The sequence below is a fragment of the Nuphar pumila genome, chromosome 16 (genome assembly GCF_984573655.1).
Source record: "Nuphar pumila chromosome 16, dmNupPumi1.hap1.1, whole genome shotgun sequence".
NCBI lineage: Eukaryota > Viridiplantae > Streptophyta > Magnoliopsida > Nymphaeales > Nymphaeaceae > Nuphar > Nuphar pumila.
The window spans coordinates 81697045-81717990 of record NC_143264.1 but is presented as its reverse complement, the minus strand read 5'-3'; the positions used below and the strand labels follow the sequence as shown (position 1 = coordinate 81717990).

Below are 20946 nucleotides of genomic sequence, written 5' to 3'. Positions count from 1 at the left end.
GGGATTAATCTCCCTCGAATTAAAGGGTCGAAATGCATCCTGGTGGCGATAGCTCAAGCAAATGCGCAAACATCAGGGTCATGCCCCGATTGAGCATTGGGAGCACATGGAGCATAAACTCTGTGCTTAATTCCTTCCTTTAAACTATCACCGAGAACTTTATCAGAAATACCAAAGCCTTAAGCAAGGAACTCGTTCAGTGGATCAATACACCAAAGAATTTCATGATCTTGTGGCACAGAAAAACATCTGTGAGAGTGATGAACAACTCGTGTCGAAGTATATTAGATGACTCAACTTTCAATTGTAAGATATGTTGAATTTTGTAGAGTGTTGGTTTGTGTTTGAGGCACATCAAAAGGCACACCAATGAAAAAGGTCTACCTAGAGGAAGATCTTAGCTAGGCCTGGTCCTATGACTAGACCAGCAATGCGGGTCCCAGCAGTCCCCATTGCAAAAGCTATCCCACCCTACTGTCACCCTAATGTATCAAGCTCACCTAGGGTTACGAACCAAAATGGTCCAATAGGAAATCAGGCAAAAACCTCTAGCTCAAGTACCCCCATCAAGTGCTATACTTATGGAAAACCCGGTCACAAGTCTACTGAATGTCGTGGCAAAGCCTTATTCGTTGGAGGAATTCATGAGGAAGAGGATGTTCAATTCAATCTCGAGTTAGATCCCATTTATGATCCAGAGATTGAATCCTTTGAAGAAGAACCAGAAGAGGAATTTGTGGATGAGGAAGTGTTGTTGCCTAATAGAGGTGAAGCACTCATTACTAGGTAGATTTGTTTAGCCCCACGATAAGAAATGAATAATCGATGGCTAAGAACTCACATCTTTGAGTCTGCTTGTACCATCAATGGGAAAGTATGTAAATTCATCATAGACTCTGATTGTTATGAGAATGTGATTTTGGTCAATGCCATGACCAAGTTAGGTTTGAGTTGTAAGACTCATCCCCATCCTTATCAGATGTCTTGGCTCCAAAAGAGCATTGATGTCTGTGTCGACCGGTAATTCTTGGTTAAATTCTCTATTGAAAACATTTATTTTGATCAAGTCTGGTGCGATGTGCTTCCCATGTATGTGAGTCATATCATTCTTAGAAGACCATGGCAGTATGATCGTTCTGTTATCCATAATGGTTGATCTAACTCATACTCATTCACATTCGAAGGATGAAAGATTCATTTGAAGTCGTCCAGGGATTTACCACCTTTATCTTCGTCATCTTCATTTGCTTCATCATCTCGTACTCTTGCTACCACCCAAATTTCACACCCCACTTTATCTAAACCAGCTCCTTCGAAAGTTAAGCTTTCGAGTACTTTTATTGCTAGACATGAGCTCCAAGAGGTTTTGAGTCAATCTAGCATGTTTTATTTCTTGTTCTTAGTTGATTCTGATTCATCTCGTGGTGAGTCAAAGTCTGACATTGTAGATTCTAGAGTCACACCCCTATTAGATCCCGATGAATTACCAGATTGATTACCCCCTCTGTAGGAAGTCCAACATCATATCGATTTACAGCCTGACACAGTATTGCTACATGCCCCGCATTATCGCATGAGTCCTATGGAGTATGAAGAACTTCATAGACAGGTTGAAGAATTGCTGACTAAGGGTCACATTCATAAAAGTCTTAGTCCATATGCGCTTCCTGCTCTTCTTGTGCCAAAGAAGAATGGAACATGGCAGATGTGCATTGATAGCCACGCTATCAATAAAATAATCATCAAGTATAGGTTTTTCATTTCAAGATTGGATGATCTGTTTGACCAACTGACTGGTTTAAAAATATTTTCCAAGTTAGATCTGCGTAGCGGATATCATCAGATACGAGTTAGGCCTGATAATGAATGGAAAACCGCATTCAAAACTCTTGATGGTCTCTATGAATGGCTCATAATGTCATTTGGTCTATCCAATGCTTCATCGACCTTCATGAGAATCATGAATCAAATTTTTTGACCTTACATCAGCAAATTCTTGGTCGTTTATTTTGATGACATTCTCATATATAGTCGAACCGAGCCTGAACATCTTGAACACTTATGTTTAGTGTTTGATATCCTCAAAAGGAAACAATTTTATGCTTCTATAGATAAGTGTGTCTTCTGGGCCACTAAAGTTTTGTTATTCAGTTATGTGGTCTCGACGATGGGTATATTCGTTGATCATTCAAAGGTCGAGTCGATTTGAGATTAGCCTGTGCTAAACTCTATTACTATCGTTTATAGTTTCCATGGGTTAGCATCCTTCTGTAGGAGATTCATTCCTTATTTTAGCAGCATCGTTGCTCCATTGACTGATTATATCAAAGGAATGACCTTTCAATGGAATCCAGAAGCTCAACAATCACTTGAGCGTTTGAAATTCTATCTTTGTTCGACGTTTGTGTTAGCCTTACCCAATTTTTAACTTGCTTTTGAATTATCATGTGACGCATCTGGAGTAGGTATAGGTGTTGTGTTAAGTCAGGAAGGTAAGTCTGTTGCTTACTTTAATGAGAAGTTGAATGAAGCCAAATTGAAATATAGCACATATGATAAGGAATTATATGCTATCGTTAGAGCATTAATGCACTGGAGGCATTATTTGGCGCATTAAGAATTTATTCTCCATACTGACCAGATGCTCTCAAATACGTCAATGGTCAACATAAGTTAAATGTCTGTAGAACCAAATGGGTAGAATACCTACAAGAATTCACATTCATTCTGAAACGTAAGGCAGGAAAGGATAATGTTGTTGCTGATGCTTTTAATAGAAAAAACATTCTTCTGTCTACTATGAAGTTATTCATTTGGGGTTTTGAGGAATTTGCATCATTATATGAGTCAGATAATTATTTCTCAAAAGTTATTAATGAAGTGAATAGCCAACCTCATGACAATTTCTCCTTGGTTGATCATTTTTTATTTAAGGGCAATTTGCTTTGTATCTCAGACAGTTCCTTGAGACAACGTTTGATTTTTGAGATACATAATGAAGGATACTTTGGTTGAGACAAGACAATGTGTTTGGTGTCTTCAACATATTTCTGGCCTCACATGCAAAAGAATGTGAATAGATTTGTAGAAAGATGTCATGTGTGTCATATCGCAAAAGAAAATGTCACAAATGTAGGGTTATATTTGTCTTTGCCTATTCTTGAGAAACTGTGGCAAGATATAACTATGGATTTCATTTTAGGGTTACCTAAGACCTCTCATGGTTTTGATTATATATTTGTGGTCGTTGATTGATACACAAAAATGACCCAATTTATTTCGTGTAGAAAAACCATGGATTCATCTCATATTGCAGATTTGTTTTTCAAGAAAATTTACAAATTGCATGGCATTATGAAAACTATCACTTCGAATAGAGACGTTAAATTTGTAGGACATTTTTTGCAATAATTATGGAAGAAGTTAGAAACCAACCTACAATTTAGCATTGTGCATCATCCTCAGACCGACGATCAAACTGAAGTTGTTAATCGATCTTTAGGAAACTTATTGTGAGCTTTAATTAATGATAAACCAATGTCATGGTCTCAAATAATTGCACAAGTTGAATTTGCTTTCAATAAATATGTGAATCGTTCTACTGGATTTAGCCCTTTTACTGTTTTGAATGGATTTAATCCTTGTTCTCCTGTTGACTTAGCTCCTATTCCTGTTATTGGTCTTGTTTTAAATTTTGTTCAAGATCGTGTTCTTTGTTGTAAGATATTCATGAATAGGTACAGTTGAAGCTTCAAGACAACATCAGTAACTATAAAGCAAGCTATGATAAGAAGCATCGACAAGTATTGTTTGAAATTAGAGATCTGGTATGGGTTACTCTTACTAAAGAATATTTACCTCCTGAATTACATGGTAAGTTGGCACCTAAGTGCATTGGTCCCTGTGCAGTTATTGATATCATTAATTCTAATGCTTACAGGGTTCAGTTGCTGCCTCAATTTAAAACTTTGAACATGTTTAACGTCAAACACTTGGAGCAGTACCATGGTGATGCTGAGGGAGAGGAGTCGACTTCGAGGATGAAGCCTTTTCAGCCTGGGGGGGGGATGATGCAGAGCTAGGGGTGGCAATCGGGTCGGGTCAGCGGGTTGGTGGGTCAGGTTAGCGGGTTGGCGGGTCAGAATACCTCAACATGAACACGATCCGTTTATTAAACGGGTCGAATGTGGCAAACACGAACATGACCCATTTATTAAACGAGTAACCTGACATGACACAGTTAACCTGTTTAATAAACAGATCAGGTCGACATGACACGATTACACAACACGGCAACCCGTTTATTAAACGGGTCAACCCGATAACATGGACACGATAACCGACCCGAGTAACTTGTCTAACCCGAATAACACAATTAGAAACACAAAAAGGGTGGTGGTGTGCGCCTGTGCAGTGATGGCAACGAGGTGGAGAGGAGAGGTCTCGGGCTCTCGGCTGCGGCTGGGTAGGAAGGAGTTAGGCGGGTGACTAAAGTGTAAAGCTAGGAGTTAGGGTTAGCTAAGTTAATATATATATATATATATATATATATATATATATATATATATATATATATATATATATATATATATATATATATATATATATATATATATATATATAAAGGGTTGAAGGTTGACGGGTTGATCCGCCCGTCTAACCCGTTTATTAAACAGGTCAAACGGGTTGGCGGGTTGGCATACCCCTAACACAAACATGACCCGTTTAATAAACGGGTTAGGTGGGTCGACCCGTTTACGACACGAACCCATTTAAGCCAAACCCGAACCTGGCTAAAAAGGGGGTTGGCAGGTCGGGTCAGATTTTGCCACCCCTGTGCAGAGCATCCAGAGATTCAGAATTCAAAAGTGGAGTTGGATCTCAATCCAACTCTCCAGACATCGCTACCCAAAGTGATCCACACGCTTGCAGGACATCTTTTGTTCTAGTGGATTTGTAGTTTAATTAGTGCACATTGTGTTCCTTTACTAGATGCTTCAATTCCCTTGCATCTTCATGGAATCATATTTTTGGATGTTGTATCAGCAATATTTATTTCATGTAATCTTTTTTTTTAGGAGTCAAATTCTATGGATCTGGATAGTTTTGGTGCCCTGTAGGATTTTTTTGTGGTACTATGGGGTGTATGGGGAATGCAGATAGTTTTTATTTTTTTCGCATTTATATTTTTGTAATGCGTTTTTGTGCAAGATCCAATTCGCTGCATGATTCAGATCTGGATCTTGATCTATTTCAGTAGAGTCCTAGTTGGCACCACTTGGAGTGAACCATTTTGGACCTTATTCAAATCTCAACCTTGACTGGTCCAAGTCAAATATGGTTGTTGGTTCCTTAATAGCCTTAGTCAAAAATAGCCTTTCCAAAACTCGTTTTTTGAAGCAAGGCTTGGGAAGGCCACACCTCCTTTATGGTGGCTCTTCCCCAATCTTCAAGGCCTTTATGAAGTGGAGGTCGACCAAGGTGGAGGAGGTTGCTTCTCATTTTGAAAATTTTGGTCTTTGTGTGTGGCTGAAAATTTGGTTAAGAGAAAGTCTTGAGTGAAGAAAGATTGTTTCTTCTTGGACGTGAAGGTGCTCTTGTCTAGACCGACCGTGTGGGTTGAACAACATTCTTGGTTTGTGTTGGCTGCTGGTTTGAGCTGCGGTTCGAGGGACTTCTTTCCAGTGTCAGTTGCCTCCCAGTGACATTCATTGTTACCTTCATTCGGATATCGTATTCACTGGTTCATTTGAGTTCATTGTGTTGTTATCTTTATCATATGTGTTTCGTTTCTTTCATTGCATATTGCTTGTAAGTTATAACAAGTTATTTATTGATTTTGAATGCATGTTTAAAGATTTTTATGTTCTGAATTAACGATGCTGATCAAAATATTTCTTCCATTATCGTGAAAGTTTGAAATTCATTTTCTACTAAGAAACGAGATTTTATGTTACGAGTTGTCAGGGACAACCCTGAAGAAACGATCGTATCGGCCTCAATACTGGTCGGTTTCTGGCGTTCTTTAGCTTCCCAGAAAGCAAAGATGATTATCTACAACTTTGTAGTTGAGGCCATTGCATGAATAGGCATTTTGTATCCCTAAAAAGTGCTAACAAAGTTTCGATCTGAAAGGATTCCACTGTCACCTGTTTGGTTCAGAACACACTTGTAGGTGTTCGGTATTTTTTAATTATCTTGTGATTCCCTGCATAAAAAATCACTTTGTTTGATTATGTGGAAAGCTAAACCCTAGATCTAAAACTTTCGTGTTTAAAGTCATAGCTGAATCTTCATTTAAGTATCTCAAAAATATCAGTCTTTTATTGTTGTTGAATAGTTGAAAATTTAGTTCATTTGATAATATCTCATACGATTTCCGAGAATTCAAAAATTTGAAGAGACTCATAAAAAAACTCAGAAAAATCCAAATCTTAGTTTGTTAAAAAGGTCTCGATCTAACTTACGTTTTCTCAATTGGTGGTTTTCGCAAAATCTATCGTCTAAGGGGTCAAAAATCCCTCCAAACAGAATGTTTATGGAGTCCGAAAGTCTGCCATAGGCTTGTTTGTCCGTCCCAGTCCCGAGTCTGTGAAACAGACACCTCTGACCCAAATCCAGTGATTTTGGATTCATTGAAAAAATGTATGAGTCACGCACAACTTTTCTTTAGACCGCCTCTGTCGAAACAGAGTGCATGGGTCCCGAAAACCCTATTATCTTAAGTCTCGTTCAGACTCATCTTCGTAAAAGCTTTTGTGCGTGTTAAGATCCGTTTGGATCTTGGATCGATGTTCACCAAGTCCACATCATACTCTCTCTCACAAAACAACCCAGCATATTATGAAACAGAGTTGGAAAAATTCAACTGTGTGTGGACAAAGCTGGTGTGACCCCGTGCGAATATAATTCAAACCAAGGTTGTTAAATGCGATGAGGGGAAGCGAGGCATTGAGCTTGCGCTTTGCCTCTGAGGTGTACGCCTCTCACAACATAAGACTCTCAAGTATCTGTGGTATTATCTAAAATATCGTAAAAATATGTGGCATCACACTCAACGCCTCGCACTAGTGATCTTACTTCTCTTGGAGGGCTTCGTATCACACTCTCAAGTGATCTTACTTCTCAAGTATCCGTGGTACTTTTTTTATATTTACTTTAAGCCCATCACAACAACTCCTCAGTACCTTGAGCGTGTGCCTCGCCTCTGAGGCGTTCGCTTCAGGTACTGAGGCGTACACCTCTCACAACACTTATTCAAACATGAATTATAAGACGGATAAAATTGAATTTTAATCGCAAAGTTGTTTTCAAAATCTTACAATTGCTCGCTTGTTTGCCTACAACCGAAAATCTGCCACAAGTCAAATCCTTTTTAGTTTATTATGGATGCATATACCATACCCTGTGCAGTGCAGAATGCCATCAGCAATAACATAACCATCATTAAATACCATTGTACCATCTTCATGGGTGTTGTTAATCTGCATAGTTTTAGCTAATGTTAGCTTTTCTCATTCGCTTGATATTGTGTTGCTCTTTTCCCTCATATAGGTTCTTTCAAAACAACCTCTTCAAACTATAAAGCCAGAAGAATGTGCAGAGACAATGTTCATTACCGTGGAGTGAAGCCATATATTGTCATAGCCCGGTTGCCTCTTTGCCGTTTCATCAGATGCAGATCTTGAAGAAACATGAGTTTCCTTAGCCACTCGAGCAATGTCTCTAGAAATATCAGCAGCACTGGCAGAGCTGCCTATTAGAACCACAACCTGACAACAAAAGGTTGAAAGCAACGAGTAGCGCCAGTATTTGTCATCTTAAATATGCGATTCATCTTGACAATCTTAAGTTCAGGAACAAGGCTTGTCTAGTTTGAATGGGATTGGATAGTCCTCTTGCTGTTTATATGATGCCACAGAGATTTCAAAACAATTATGAACGAATATGATAAGCCACAATGACCACAGTTATAATGAAGTTTCCCAATTGGTAATCCATTAAGTTGTTCGCTGTAAAAATTAAGGCTAACTTCATGGATTGAAAGCCAAAGCAAAAAATGTATACATTGATTGATTGTCAGAGCTCCTCATCGTCCATAGCATGAATAAAGCACATTTCATCATTGTGAATGTAAAAGCTCCTTTTTGTATGTGATAAGAACAAAACCTATATTTAAATTGTATACCATTCCTAAAGAAAGAAAGCACAAAATTATGCATTTAACTCAATAAGCAAGACAACTTGTGCAATGTTACAACAAAATAAGGTCATTATTGCGTAATCTCCACAATAAAAAAACATATATCGTTGTCCTATTTAAAGAAAAGAGAGGATAGAGACTTTTACGTGGTTCAGTTCAGTTTGAACCTACTTCCACAGAAACAACTAAAGCAAGGTTGATATCTTTTACTCTTAAGCATTACAGGTCTCGTATATACAACAGGATCAACACAATCAGCCTAGCTGTAAAACAGATAAAACATACTTGGTCAATTATCCTTTTTCAGCAAATGAAATTGGAATAATCTTTGGCTGATTCTTGATTTTTATGTGCTGATCAGGTCTCGAGATTTCTGCTTGATTCTCTCCGACCATCTCCTTTGATGTAGGCTGAGATAGGTTGCCAATCTCATCATTGATATCTTTACCTTTTGTGATAACATGTGTATGCTTGTTTACATCCTCCCTCAAACTGAGCCGACTACAGATGCCCAGTTTGCCACGAAGAGTATGAAAAGGTTTCTTGCCAAGAGCCTTTGTAAAAATATCGGCCAGTTGTTGCTCAGAGGAAACAAAACAGGTTCGTAAAGCACCTCGGATGACCATTTCTCTCACATAATGAAAATCGAAGACATATGTAAAGCCCTAATGTTGTCACAAAATAAAATTGAAAGTTTCAATATTGGAATCCCAAGATCTTTAAGTAAGGAGAGAATCCAGTGTTTTATATCTATCTTATATTACAGTGTTAAAATTCAATTGTAGAACAATGCATTTTTTGGTAAAATGAGTCATCGAGCTCGGCTGGATATGTCAACAAGCTAGGGCCCATTATGAGATTGCGCTCGACTCCGCTCACCCCAAAAAAAAAAAGACAAGTTTGAACACCTAAAGCTTGGCTTGTTTGCCAGGTCCATTGTGAAAAAGAGAACGTTTAAGGGGATGAATGCTTGAATCTCCATTGTGTACCACACCTAATAGTGACGTGGGGGGAAATCCATTTTGCAGTTTCAGGAGAAGTTTTGTGGTTGAACAAAAGTATTTTACAGTTTCCTGAAAATTAATCCAAACAAACAACTCATGAATTCCTAGCTCAACTATCCCCTTTTGAACTTCAGAACACCCGTCACTGTCGGGTTGGATGGTGATCAAAATCTTGCATATTACAACCTTCCATGTAATAAATACATCTAGCATAATCATCATGTTTGGTACGTTTTACATATTTATGATCTCTGAGGCTAGTCTCTTTATTTTTGGTGCACTAGTGTATACAAACATATTTGTGTCAACCACAGGTTTTGTCTTCTCTGATTGCATCTGTACCGTTCATTTTGAAAACCTTAGATGCTGGGGGAAGGCGTAGAATCCATCCGTGGTATTTGGGATGCCGATGAACGGCATCAGAGCAAGCACTGAGTCACGGACGGTAACCTATCAGTGCTTGCTCTGACCTGACGCACTCATAATGAAACTAGATCATCTGGTGTGGTCTGTAGACTGATGACAACCATCATCTCCACTCTCAAGCGTCCAAAAGATCCCTTGTGGAAGAAAGATACCATAATCAACTTTCATGAAAGCCACCAATGACAGGGAGACAGGTGAACGAGTCAAATTTGCAGTAAATATCAAACAAGAACGCAAAAAACATTAATTCCAATTACAAATCCATGTTTGCTAGTTGGAGGAAAAAAAAAACGTTTGTGAAAAGGAATTCCCCATGCAAAATGCTAGCCCGAGTAGATAACAATTCCTCCAAGGTAAAACGTATTTAGCCCCCAACAACTCTTGCATCAATGCGACTCGACGAGTATGAATAATGGCTTTCCCTTCAATCTCCCACGACCCTGAAAATATAAATAGCAGCATATATCCAATCAAACCTCAAAAATGTCAGCTAAAGTTCAAGACAAACCCAAGTGGAACTTCGAAAAAGAGAGTTGTTCCTTGGAAGAAGAAATCTTAGGGCATGTTCGGTTGCATCATTTAGAATCACTTTCTCACGGGCATGAGAGTGATTCTAATTTCTAAGACAACCACCACTATTCCTCCTACATCCCCCCCCACTATCCAATTCCTCTATATCCCAGGAGTTCAATAGTGAGCTTCCTAGATTCCTTTAGAACAGGATAATTCCCAATCCAATTGCTTCAGAGCAGCTTTTGGAAGATGATCTATTTTTCACCATAATCATGATAGAACCACTATCTCTTTCTACCAAAGCCGGTCAAGAGGGTCAGCCCCGAGAACAAGCACATTATATTGTTGATCAGATCAAAACACTCTGATGGAAGATCAGTAGACAATAAGACATCATACTGCAAGCAAACTAGATGAACATGGGCATCTATCAAAGAAACACCTTTTGAATGCAGCCAAAGCTTCAAAAATACAAGATGGAAATTGTCATAGAATCATTTTGGCCGATGAACAAAAGAAAAAGTCCAGAAAGAATTTCACAAGCACAAATGTACATACATCCAATTGAATATATGCATGTCTGGGAAGGTGTGCATGTTCATGTGTGTGTGACCAAAATCTAAGACTAGAAGCTCGGATGTTGAGTAAAACATATACCTTCAGCTCCGGTAACTCGATTACGCAAGCACATTCAAACACTAGAGCCCCAACTTGCTCTGCAACAAGAAACAGTTTAAAAAATAACAAGCATTTAAGTGAACGAACATGGAATTAGTGCAAATGGTGCAAATGCAACCAAATTCCAAACCCCCAAACATGGACATATAAAGAACAGAATCAAAAGACTGACTAGCCTGTCAATCAAGACTCAGGGGACACAAGAACACAAGTAAAAATCATGAACACACGTCAAACACAACAAATTGTTGAAGATGTGTATTGAAATGGCAAAGCATGTATTTGAAAAGTCATACAAAAGAACCAAAGAGCACAAGAAACATTTTAAACCACAATACCTTAATTCCATTAGTGTCGGATGACGGAAATTCAATGAAGATAACAAAATGTAACCAAGTACAAAGGAGCACAACATGGCACATTGTGCAACAGAGTCTATAACCTGACTACTTGGAAAAACAACATTGAAACCACCAAAACTTGAAGTGGAAAACAAATGCATTTGGGTTTTCATCGAGTATACTTGATGGCAGCATCTGCCACAAATGACTGCTTGAGCAACCAAACAACTCTAGAATGACCATCTAGAGAAACCACAAACCTCTGAAGATAAACAAATTTGGTTTTTGAAAATGATAAAACCGCGTGAAACCCGCAGATTATAGACAGATAATAAATATCAAAAAGGAAAGTGAAACCTCTGCAAACAAGGGATGAACACTTGGAAGAAACTGCAGAACAGTCAGTGCACTAAATCAATAAAATGAAGCCAAGCTGACCACCCCAAAGGGGTTTGGCATAGTGGCATAGGCCTAGGCCACTAGGCAGGCAGTCTAGGTTCAAATCTCATGGGTGTCATCCCTTGCGCAAGCTGATGTGTGGCAACTCACTGGGGGCAAGGGGTAAGCTCACGGAGTTTTACGCTGAGAGAACAGCGACCGTAAGTACAGCAGGCAGAGCCAGCGCGGTTAGGTCTCTGATCCTGGTGGTGGTTTCTCCATGTAAATATATATATATATATATATATATATATATATATATATATATATATATATATATATATATATATATATATATAAAAAGCCAAGCTGACCAACAAGTACAAGTTCCACTTAACAGTAGTGAAGCAAATGGTTCGGATTTCGGATCACAAAATACATTGGGGAGTTGGATCTGATCGGATCCGGAACAGCCAAAATTTGCAAAAGCCCCATCCTGGATCCGACCCGTTTGCAACCCTACTTAACAGCACTAGCAACAGAAAACAAGTCCATAAATGAAGAAACACAAACTAGAGTCAGGACAAACTATATAGGCAAGCATCCAGCCAAAAGAATAACAATCGAAAAGTGTTTACATAGTAAGCTTAAATTGAAGTTGTCTACAGCATAGCTCAATATATTCATGTTGTTTTTTTTCAACAGAAAGAATGTCCAAACATACCAAGAAGTTTTATAGCTGCACAGAGAGTTCCTCCAGTAGCAATTAAATCATCCACAACCAAGGCACGCTCGCCAGGTTCAACTGCTCCAACATGCATTTCGAGACAATCTGTCCCATATTCTAAGACATATTCTTCAGAAATAACTTCTCCTGAAGTAAAAAGAAAAGAAAAAAGAAATCGAAGTCAGATGCATGATTGAGGCATGCAAGGAAAAATATCCACTAAGACAGGCCAATGGGAACCAACCCATGTCTCAATCATTAAACTAAGTGTAACTAGAAAAGTACAACTGCAATTTTCAGAAAAAAACTAATTCAAGGAAATGTAATGAATAACACAAAAGTAACCCATGGGCATATCACTTTTTCTAAAGAGGATACAAAAATATAATATAATATAATAATAATAACAGCATCCTTTTCACCATTTAATGGTACATGAGAAACAAGCTAATTTACTAATCAAATATTTTAATGTAAAGGTTATTAACTGCTAAGACTGGAGCACATCAAAACAAGTCTCCATCTCTCTTATTTTATCACTTCAAAGACTTTCCTGTGCAAAACACCATAATTAGAAAATAAAAATAATCATCATGATCAATGATCCCAATCATAATTATAATTATCTTCGGAAGTATTCCATCAATGATCATCACCACCACCACCACACTCAAATAACTTTAAAGGTACCAACTAGCACAACAGGAAAGTCGTGTTATTTGCTTCAAGTTCCAAACATAACCACTTCTAAACTATCTTGAACAATGATTCTCGAATAGGTGGAGAACAGGCAAAAATTACAAGCTAGCCACTGGTAGAAACACTTCACATATGAAACTAAATTAATAAGCATACGCACAAAACAGTGAGCCAGAAATAATCATGCATAAGTATCATCAAAAGAAAAAGAAATGCAAGAAACACCAACAGATTATTAGTTGAAAAAATATACCAAAAGAACAGCAAAAGCCTTCTGGCTTATAAACAAATTTGGGATAGGTGTGGGAGTGAAGCATACACAGTTGAACAAAACAGAGCTGCAAATCAATAGTAGGAATGCCAGAAAACAAACAAAATTTTGAAGAATAATTTAAAATAGGGAACTCCAACAAAAATACATCAAACAACAGGAAAATTGACTATATTAACCATTATAAATTTATAATTGTTAAGGAAACCAACAGGAAACAAAAGGAAAAAAGGCCAACATCAAGTTGCAGATTTCTAAAGGCAATCTGAAACATGCAGTGATTCAAATTCAAATAGACATTACGCATACCAGCACTGACACACTTCCACTAAATAAAACATACTAGATGACCCAAAAACAAGCATAATAATAAAGAAATAGCCATAGAGCAGAAACATAAGGAAGCTCAACAAAATGAACCGCATACCAGGTAACTTTCTCGGTTTTCTTAGAGGTACAAACTTTGCACCAATCTCCAATGCAATGGGCGGTCCAAATATAAATCCTCTAGCCTCAATCCCTGCCCATCCGACAAGTAATTTACAGAGGCAAAAGAATAATCAGGAAAGGGCAGACACGAACTCATGAAGCCTGAGCAAAACTGTAGAACCAATAATGTGATACACCAATGGCTATAATAACAAACAAGATGAGGGAAAAATAAAGGTAAAAACATGATGGAAGTCTGATTACTTTTATTTATTAGCAATCTCCAAGAAAAGATCATATCAACCACAGAAACAAGTGGAGTTTCATCATGTAATGTATAGTACCAGCTTAGAGGGAATTCATGCAAAAGAAGGCAGCAAAAGGAATAATACTCATAGTCAAATTGTGGACCAACGCAAAAAGTATGTCACACGGATACTCCAATTTGACTTCCGTTCTGTATCCCTTTATATCATAGTCACATATATAAAGGCCATATTTTCAAAACATCGCAATATTATCGCTGTAAATTCATGAAACGATAATATAGGTAAAATATCATGATATTTTGAAAATATAGCCAAATTGACAATATTGTGATATTATCCGGAAAAAATCACAATATTCTTGATATTATCAATTAGTTTTACTGTCTATTCATTTTTTACATTTTAAATATGTTTTTCTTTTTTCTTTTGTATTTTTTACTTATTACATGATATTTTTTTTTACTTATTTTTGCTATTTTTATATTTTTTAAGCCTGGAGATTTTCTTGACATTTATCACCAAACCTATAATATTGTGAGAAATAGGCTTGCCGAGATATAGCCGACACAGATATTTGTGACTATTCTTTACATACAAGTCATATGGGAAGCTTCCTAAAAATGGCAGCGTGCCGCAGCCGTATCCATGTGAAGTAGTGCAAAACTAACAGTAACATGCATTGGTAGATCCCTGAAGAACTAGAAAAAAAAACAGGCCAGCAACATGAAAGTGTAATACGATTTGTACAGAGAAAAAAATAGGCAAAAAGGATAACATGACAATTTAATCAGTTGACATTGTGGCCATATTGGCAGCTAATTGCACAACCCTTTTCTCCCCAAAAAAGGATATTTGAAGAAAATCTTTAGCCAGTTCAAGTTCACAGTTATCATGTGCCTCAGAAATTACTCGCGTTTTGTATCAAGAAAAGAAAGGCTCTAGTATTTAGACTGTGCAACACTAGCACCAAAGAACAGCCATCGGTACCCTGTTCCAAAACCATTTCTCCAAACAAAGATCAGGCTCTAGTATTATTTTGATTAACATATAGGATTTTTCTGTTTTTTCAAAGTCAAATTTCGACATGCACAGACTAATCTTGTAAAGCAAAACCTATCCCAAATAAAACAATTACAATCCCTGTTGGGGTGGCACAAACCCATCTAAGCAAAGACCCATGGGACCACTTAAGAAACCCATTTTGCTGAGTTTTTACAGATTGTCAACCTTGGGTGGTTCCCATACTCGCAAAACAAAAGAACCCACCAAAGTTAAACAGAACAAGAATCACCCCCTGAGGCCATGGCACGTGCCAACAAAATTTTGACAGCCAACTTTTAAATTTATACCGACTTTTTATATCCCCATGAACTCCAACCCCAATGAATAAGCAGCGCCCGCATTTGGTTCTTTTCAAGTATGTCTAAACATGCTCACATGGGGTTTACAAATATTCCGGTCCCAAAATAAAAAACAAGCATATATATAATATATATCCCCATGGGGTTTAGCCTAGTGGGATGGGGCCTAAGCCCCTAGGCAGGTGGTCTATGTCAAAACCCATGAGCATCACATCCATCGGAGGGAAGGGTAAGTCGACGGAGTTTTATGCCGACACGACGGCAACCGTAAGTACAGCAGCAGAGCCAGAACGGCTAGGTATTCTGTGGGCGGTTTCTCTGTGTAAATATAAAAAAAGCACATTATATATATATATATATATATAGAGAGAGAGAGAGAGAGAGAGAGAGAGAAGCCTGAAAAATCTGCCCAAAAGTCGTCTTTTAGGAGGTGGGTAGAATTCCAAATGCACAATAACGTAGAGAAGAGACCAAGTGGAGCGAACAAGAGCGAGAGGGGCGAGTCAAGCGAATCGAACCACGCCTGCCGAATCCAATGTCATGCCGATCTTCTCGCAGAAGCCTTGGCAGACTCGTACAACAAGGATTCGATTTCAGGCCACCCCACCGAGACCCGAGTCGGGTCTCCGTCCCGCCCGGCTCTCTCTTGACGAAACTTGCCACAAAAAATCAGGAATGCCCCAAAAGAGCGGGAAAGAAAAAAAAAGGTACAAAGAATAGAGAAAGAAGCAACTAGCAAGGAAGATTTCGTGAAGATGGGATTCACAATGCGAACAGAAAAACCTCTAAAAAAAACCGAGAGAGAGGATTCAGGCATACCGGCAACGACGGAGATGTTCTTGTCTTTGTATCTCTCGACGAAGAGATCGATGGTGTCCCTGAAAGCCTTCGGTTGCAAGAGAAGAGTGGTGATGTCTTGAAACATTATGCCTATCACCACCATCCAAAGAAAAATCACAAAACCAAAGAACCAATAAACATGAACACGAAGCACCATCATCAGAAAAGAAGCTCATGCAGGCTAAAAGGTACCAAGAAATCGATCTAGAGAGAGAGAGAGGGTACAGACCGGATTTCGGGAAATTGGGAACGACGCGGATAGCGGAGGAGATGGCGAGGAGTCGGGGGTCTTCCATCTGCTTCTTCTCCAGCTCCTCCTTGTTCTCCGCCATCTTCCAAATACCAACCACTAGTTCCTCAAAGTTGCCTAGAGAGAGAAACACGAAAAACTGGGCTGCAGGGAGATACATAAAGAGAGAGCCAAAAGACAGAGAAGCTGTGAAACGCAACTCGGTTTCGGAGAGAGAGAGAGAGAGAGAGCTCTCTGCACGAGGCCAAAGGGCAAATCTTCTCGAGAAGTAAAAGGATCGGGGCGCTTGGTGGTTATTAAAACCGAGGGCGAAAGAGAGAGAAAGCGATGCCAAAAAAAAATTCATGCGTGGTTTGTGATCTCTTTTTACCATCTTTTTTCATTTTTTTCTTCTTTCTCACTTTTTCTGTTTCCATGCCTTTTCCCTATTTTCAGTCCCACGAAAAAAAAACTGTTCTGTTACTTTTGTTCTCACATCAAAATAAATGCAAAAATTAAAAAAAATATAGTATGATTAGGGGTGGGCATCAGGCCAGTCCGGCCAGCTAGGTTTTGGCCCAATTCTTAAAGAGTTCGGGTTTGAAGAGAAGCCCATGGCCTGATCCATTGAACCAAAGAGACAATGTGAAGCAGGCCGAGTCCAAACTGATCAATCTTAAAATGCATGACTGAAATTATGAGTTGACGAGAATAGCAAGTTTTCTTAACTAATTAGGTAAACAATAATAATAATAATTAATAAATAACAAGTTTTCTTATAACTAATTAAGTAAATAATAATAGTTATCTAAATTTCTATCTAATAGTTAACTTTTAAAAATTTTATATTATTAAAAATTTAATAAATAATTTAAGCTCATAGAACCAGAGTCCGACTCACTCATGACCTAAACCCAGCCCACGACGGAACGGTTAGGCTTGACCCATCGATAGGGATGGCCTGTTGCCCACCCCTAGTATCGATGAGAAATGGGAAAAAAAAAGGGATTAGTGGGTCCCACAAGGAGGCGGAGCGAGGGGTCTCACTCCAACTTTGCTTGAGGCCTACTAAGCGCATCTTGCTTGGGCGTAGAGCCTGGTCGGAGAAGGGCTACATCGTCGGAGTCCTACGTGGCGACACCCTGCCAACTGGATTGAGCCAGCTGTCACATATGAAGGGATCTACCCCGCTTCTGTCCGTAATATGGACGCTCGCGTCTCTCTGGAAGAGATACGTGGAGGCCACAGGGCGGGGGACACGAGAGATACGGTGCGGATTCTTTCACGGGCAGAAGTGCCCCTGTCTTCTCATAGAAATGACTGATGCACCCCCTCCCGACATTCCGGACCTCGCTCTCCGACCGGGTCCGGAGCACTTGGCATTCTGGGCTCAAAAAGGCGGGTGTGACTGGAAGGCTGCCTCTTACGGGTGCAATTGAATTCGGATTTGGCCAAAGATCTGATCTGAGTCCACACTTTATTTTCGGGTGCAGACTTTTTTAGAATAATATCCGAAGGTGTATTTGGATTTGAATCGGTTTTACATATTCAGATTATTTTCAGATTCACACCAGTGTTTTCAGTTTTGGATCTAATCCGACCCATTTAGATCTTTTTTACATGCGAAAAACTTTGAGTTCAGTCTTTTTCTAACGGATCCAGTAGTTACATACATGTTTCAGATCCGGATTCAACCTGAGGTCGACTATTTGGACTTGGCCTCTGATTCGGATCTGTACCACAATTTTTTTAAATGAAGATTCGGATCAAACATGCATACCAACCGTATCCAATTTGTTTGCACCGCTGCCTTTAGCGTACTGTCAGATGTAGTATGGATATGTCCACAGAATATCCACATCATTATTTTTTTTAAATAAAGATTAGATAAAATAAATAGGGTTAACTCAAATTTGTTTACCAACCAAATATGTTTACTAGTGTAAGCAAGAGTTTCATAGTTTTTTAACTTTTTTAGAAAATTTTACCGTGCGGATGTAATCTAGAAGCTTGGTTTTATAGAAACAGACTCTTGGATGATCCAATTATGATGTACAAGAAAGATCTTTTAAAGGTTGAAAATCAATGGCTTAGAATTTTCATAAATATTCAAGCATAAAAAATTACATTTCTTCATCGGATTACGGTGATCTAATAGTCAATTCCTAGCAAATAAATCACGTCGAGTGCATCTGCGGGGTTAAATTTGTAGAAAAAAAAACTATGAAAATCTCGGTTCATACCAACAAACATATTTGATTGGTAAACATATTCCAGTTTCCCAAAATAAATAAGCCAAGGAATAAAATCAGTATCCAAGAAGAATGTGTGCATCGGGCTTTTATACGGTATACCTACCAACCATATTACGCACGAATAGGATTGCTAGGTTCTGCTTCTAAATACTACGAATTATAAACCCACCGAGTATATTTCACGTGATAAATCCTTTTGCTTTTTGGGGGTTTTTAAATGCTGTAGAAACTAGGAACGAACTCGTGTTGAATGAGCTAGCACTACCAGGAAAGATAACATTATATAATAAGGTTATATTGTTATAAAAAAAAAACGATCGAGTCTATGTTACAAGGACACGAGAACACGCAGCACAGGTTCGACTCACAAGTTTAAACATTTTTTGGACACGAGGACGTGGTTTTTTATTTTAAATCAATAAAATTACTTTTTGATATCTCAATACATAAAAATATTTTCATTAAAATAATAATATTATTAAAAAATACAATCTTTACAAATCCACGTTTCTTCATGTTGCTGGCATAGTGACAAACGTTAAAAACAGCAAAATCTCGTTTTTCAAAAACCCATGAGAATTTGAAAATTTTTCATAAATCTTGCATTTTTTTGGGCAAAATCTTGGTAATAAAAAGATTTATTAAAAAATATAAAACTATTTTTTATAAGAAAATATTAATAAAATTATAAAAATAAAAATACATGGTTCTTTCACGATAAATGGCCGTTTAAAATGTAAATATTGTGATTAAATCATGGTATTTATGTTTTTTCATAAATCTTGCGATATTTTAAAAATCTCGCAAGAAATTACTGTTTTAAACTTTCAAGCAATTTCTCACGATATTATCACGAGATTTTCATAAATCTCGCAATATTTGTCACTATGGTTGCTGGGGACAGCGCCAAAATGTCATGTCCTTGTGATATAGGTTCAAGTTACAGATAATATACACGAGAGAATTATAATTATAATCACAAAAGTTCGAAATTGAAAAATAATGGCAAACAGATCCTCTTGAGACATTTAAATCTTTAGTTTTTCCACGTTTTTATTGGTAAAATAAATATATTTAAAAATATAAAAATCCGTAAGAAATAAAAATAAAAAACATCAAGAAATGTGAGAGCGTCTTTCCTTCGAATACAGTTGATACAATCATAAATATGGGGATCAAATCATGGTATTTTTATTTAAATGATAATGTCTTCATATTGTGAAAACATGAATCATAACAAGTATGACAAAATCAATGATATTTTAAAAAATAGCTTTGTTTTGAAGCCTCTAAATAAACAAGTACGGATTTGCTTATTTTGTCAACAAAACTATGCTTGCCAAATGAGTCCATAAGTCCCAAATTAAAAATGAATCCTATCCTCTATTAGGGGTCAACAGGCCTGGTTTACCCGGACCCGACCCGAACCAAACCCTATAGGGTCTGGGTTTTGTGATAAATAAGAAGAGTCGATTAAGACCCAGGTTTGGACCCGAAAGTCTGATTAATACATGGACTCGGGTATAGTTTGTGAAATTTTATACCAGACCCAGACCCAACCCAATTTCCGATATTAAGACCCACAAATTTTCAATGTAAAAATGATAAAAAATATGGTTTTGCCGGGTATGGTCCGGGTTTGGTTCATGTAATTTTTATCAGGTCCAGGTATGTTTTTTCTTATAGTGGACCTGATTAGACCCTATCCGAACCTCATACCGTACCCAAAAATCTGATCCATGTCTTATTCCACTTGGGTCTAAACCAAACCCGACCCATTGACACCCCTATCTTCTAACATGATGTCATCTGATTGATGCATGCATTTGGACGGGTAGGATTAGTACATCAAGAAAAAAATGTGGAGTAATCCTAACCATTTGTTGGATGACTAGGATTGAATGTAGGATGGTTCCCATCATATATCTGGGAATGGGATCCATTCTCACTCAAATCTGGTTCCATGATAAAGATCCAAAAAACACACACACATACACGCATAAACAAAAGTGTGAACAAAAACTCTACAATGTCACCATGTGCTTCTCACTTGTCAAGTACTGTTCTTCAATATTATATACAATAGTGAGATCATGAGTGAATGATATCAGTTGGAAATGGAGCATCCGACATGGCTCCACTCGAGCCAAAAGTAGCGATAAGATCACCTTTTTAAACAAGGCTAAAAGTCGACGATCCTGATTGTATTGTCATGACCCCCTCAGAAAGAACATATCATGTGTGTAGGCTCAATCAATCTATAATGAGTACAACAATGGGCCACACCAATTGCACCAAATGGGCATGATCACTCTCTTCTTCT

The 20946-nt window shown here is 38.0% G+C and overlaps 1 protein-coding gene across 1 annotated transcript; it reads right to left on the bottom strand.

Annotated features, from left to right (window-relative positions):
• Positions 1-9768: 9768 nt before the first annotated feature.
• LOC149813830 (adenine phosphoribosyltransferase 3-like) lies at positions 9769-16678 on the bottom strand. The gene is made up of 6 exons (XM_089991649.1): positions 16369-16678; positions 16119-16229; positions 13668-13760; positions 12268-12417; positions 10804-10862; positions 9769-10073 (listed from the first exon to the last, which is right to left on the bottom strand). The coding sequence occupies exons 1-6, from the start codon at positions 16547-16549 to the stop codon at positions 10020-10022; spliced, it is 648 nt and encodes a 215-aa protein (XP_089847775.1). The 5' UTR covers positions 16550-16678; the 3' UTR covers positions 9769-10019.
• Positions 16679-20946: the final 4268 nt, after the last annotated feature.

What these genes read in the sequence shown, in the direction of transcription:
- LOC149813830 (XM_089991649.1), bottom strand. Translation starts at nt 16,549, where the DNA reads ATGTATCTCCCTGCAGCCCAGTTTTTCGTGTTTCTCTCTCTAGGCAAC. An exon ending in GAACATCTCCGTCGTTGCCG is followed by an intron (nt 13,761 to 16,118) that starts GTATGCCTGAAT and finishes TCGGATGGGCAG; the next exon opens with GGATTGAGGCTAGAGGATTT. An exon ending in TCGAGTTACCGGAGCTGAAG is followed by an intron (nt 10,074 to 10,803) that starts GTATATGTTTTA and finishes TTATATTTTCAG; the next exon opens with GGTCGTGGGAGATTGAAGGG.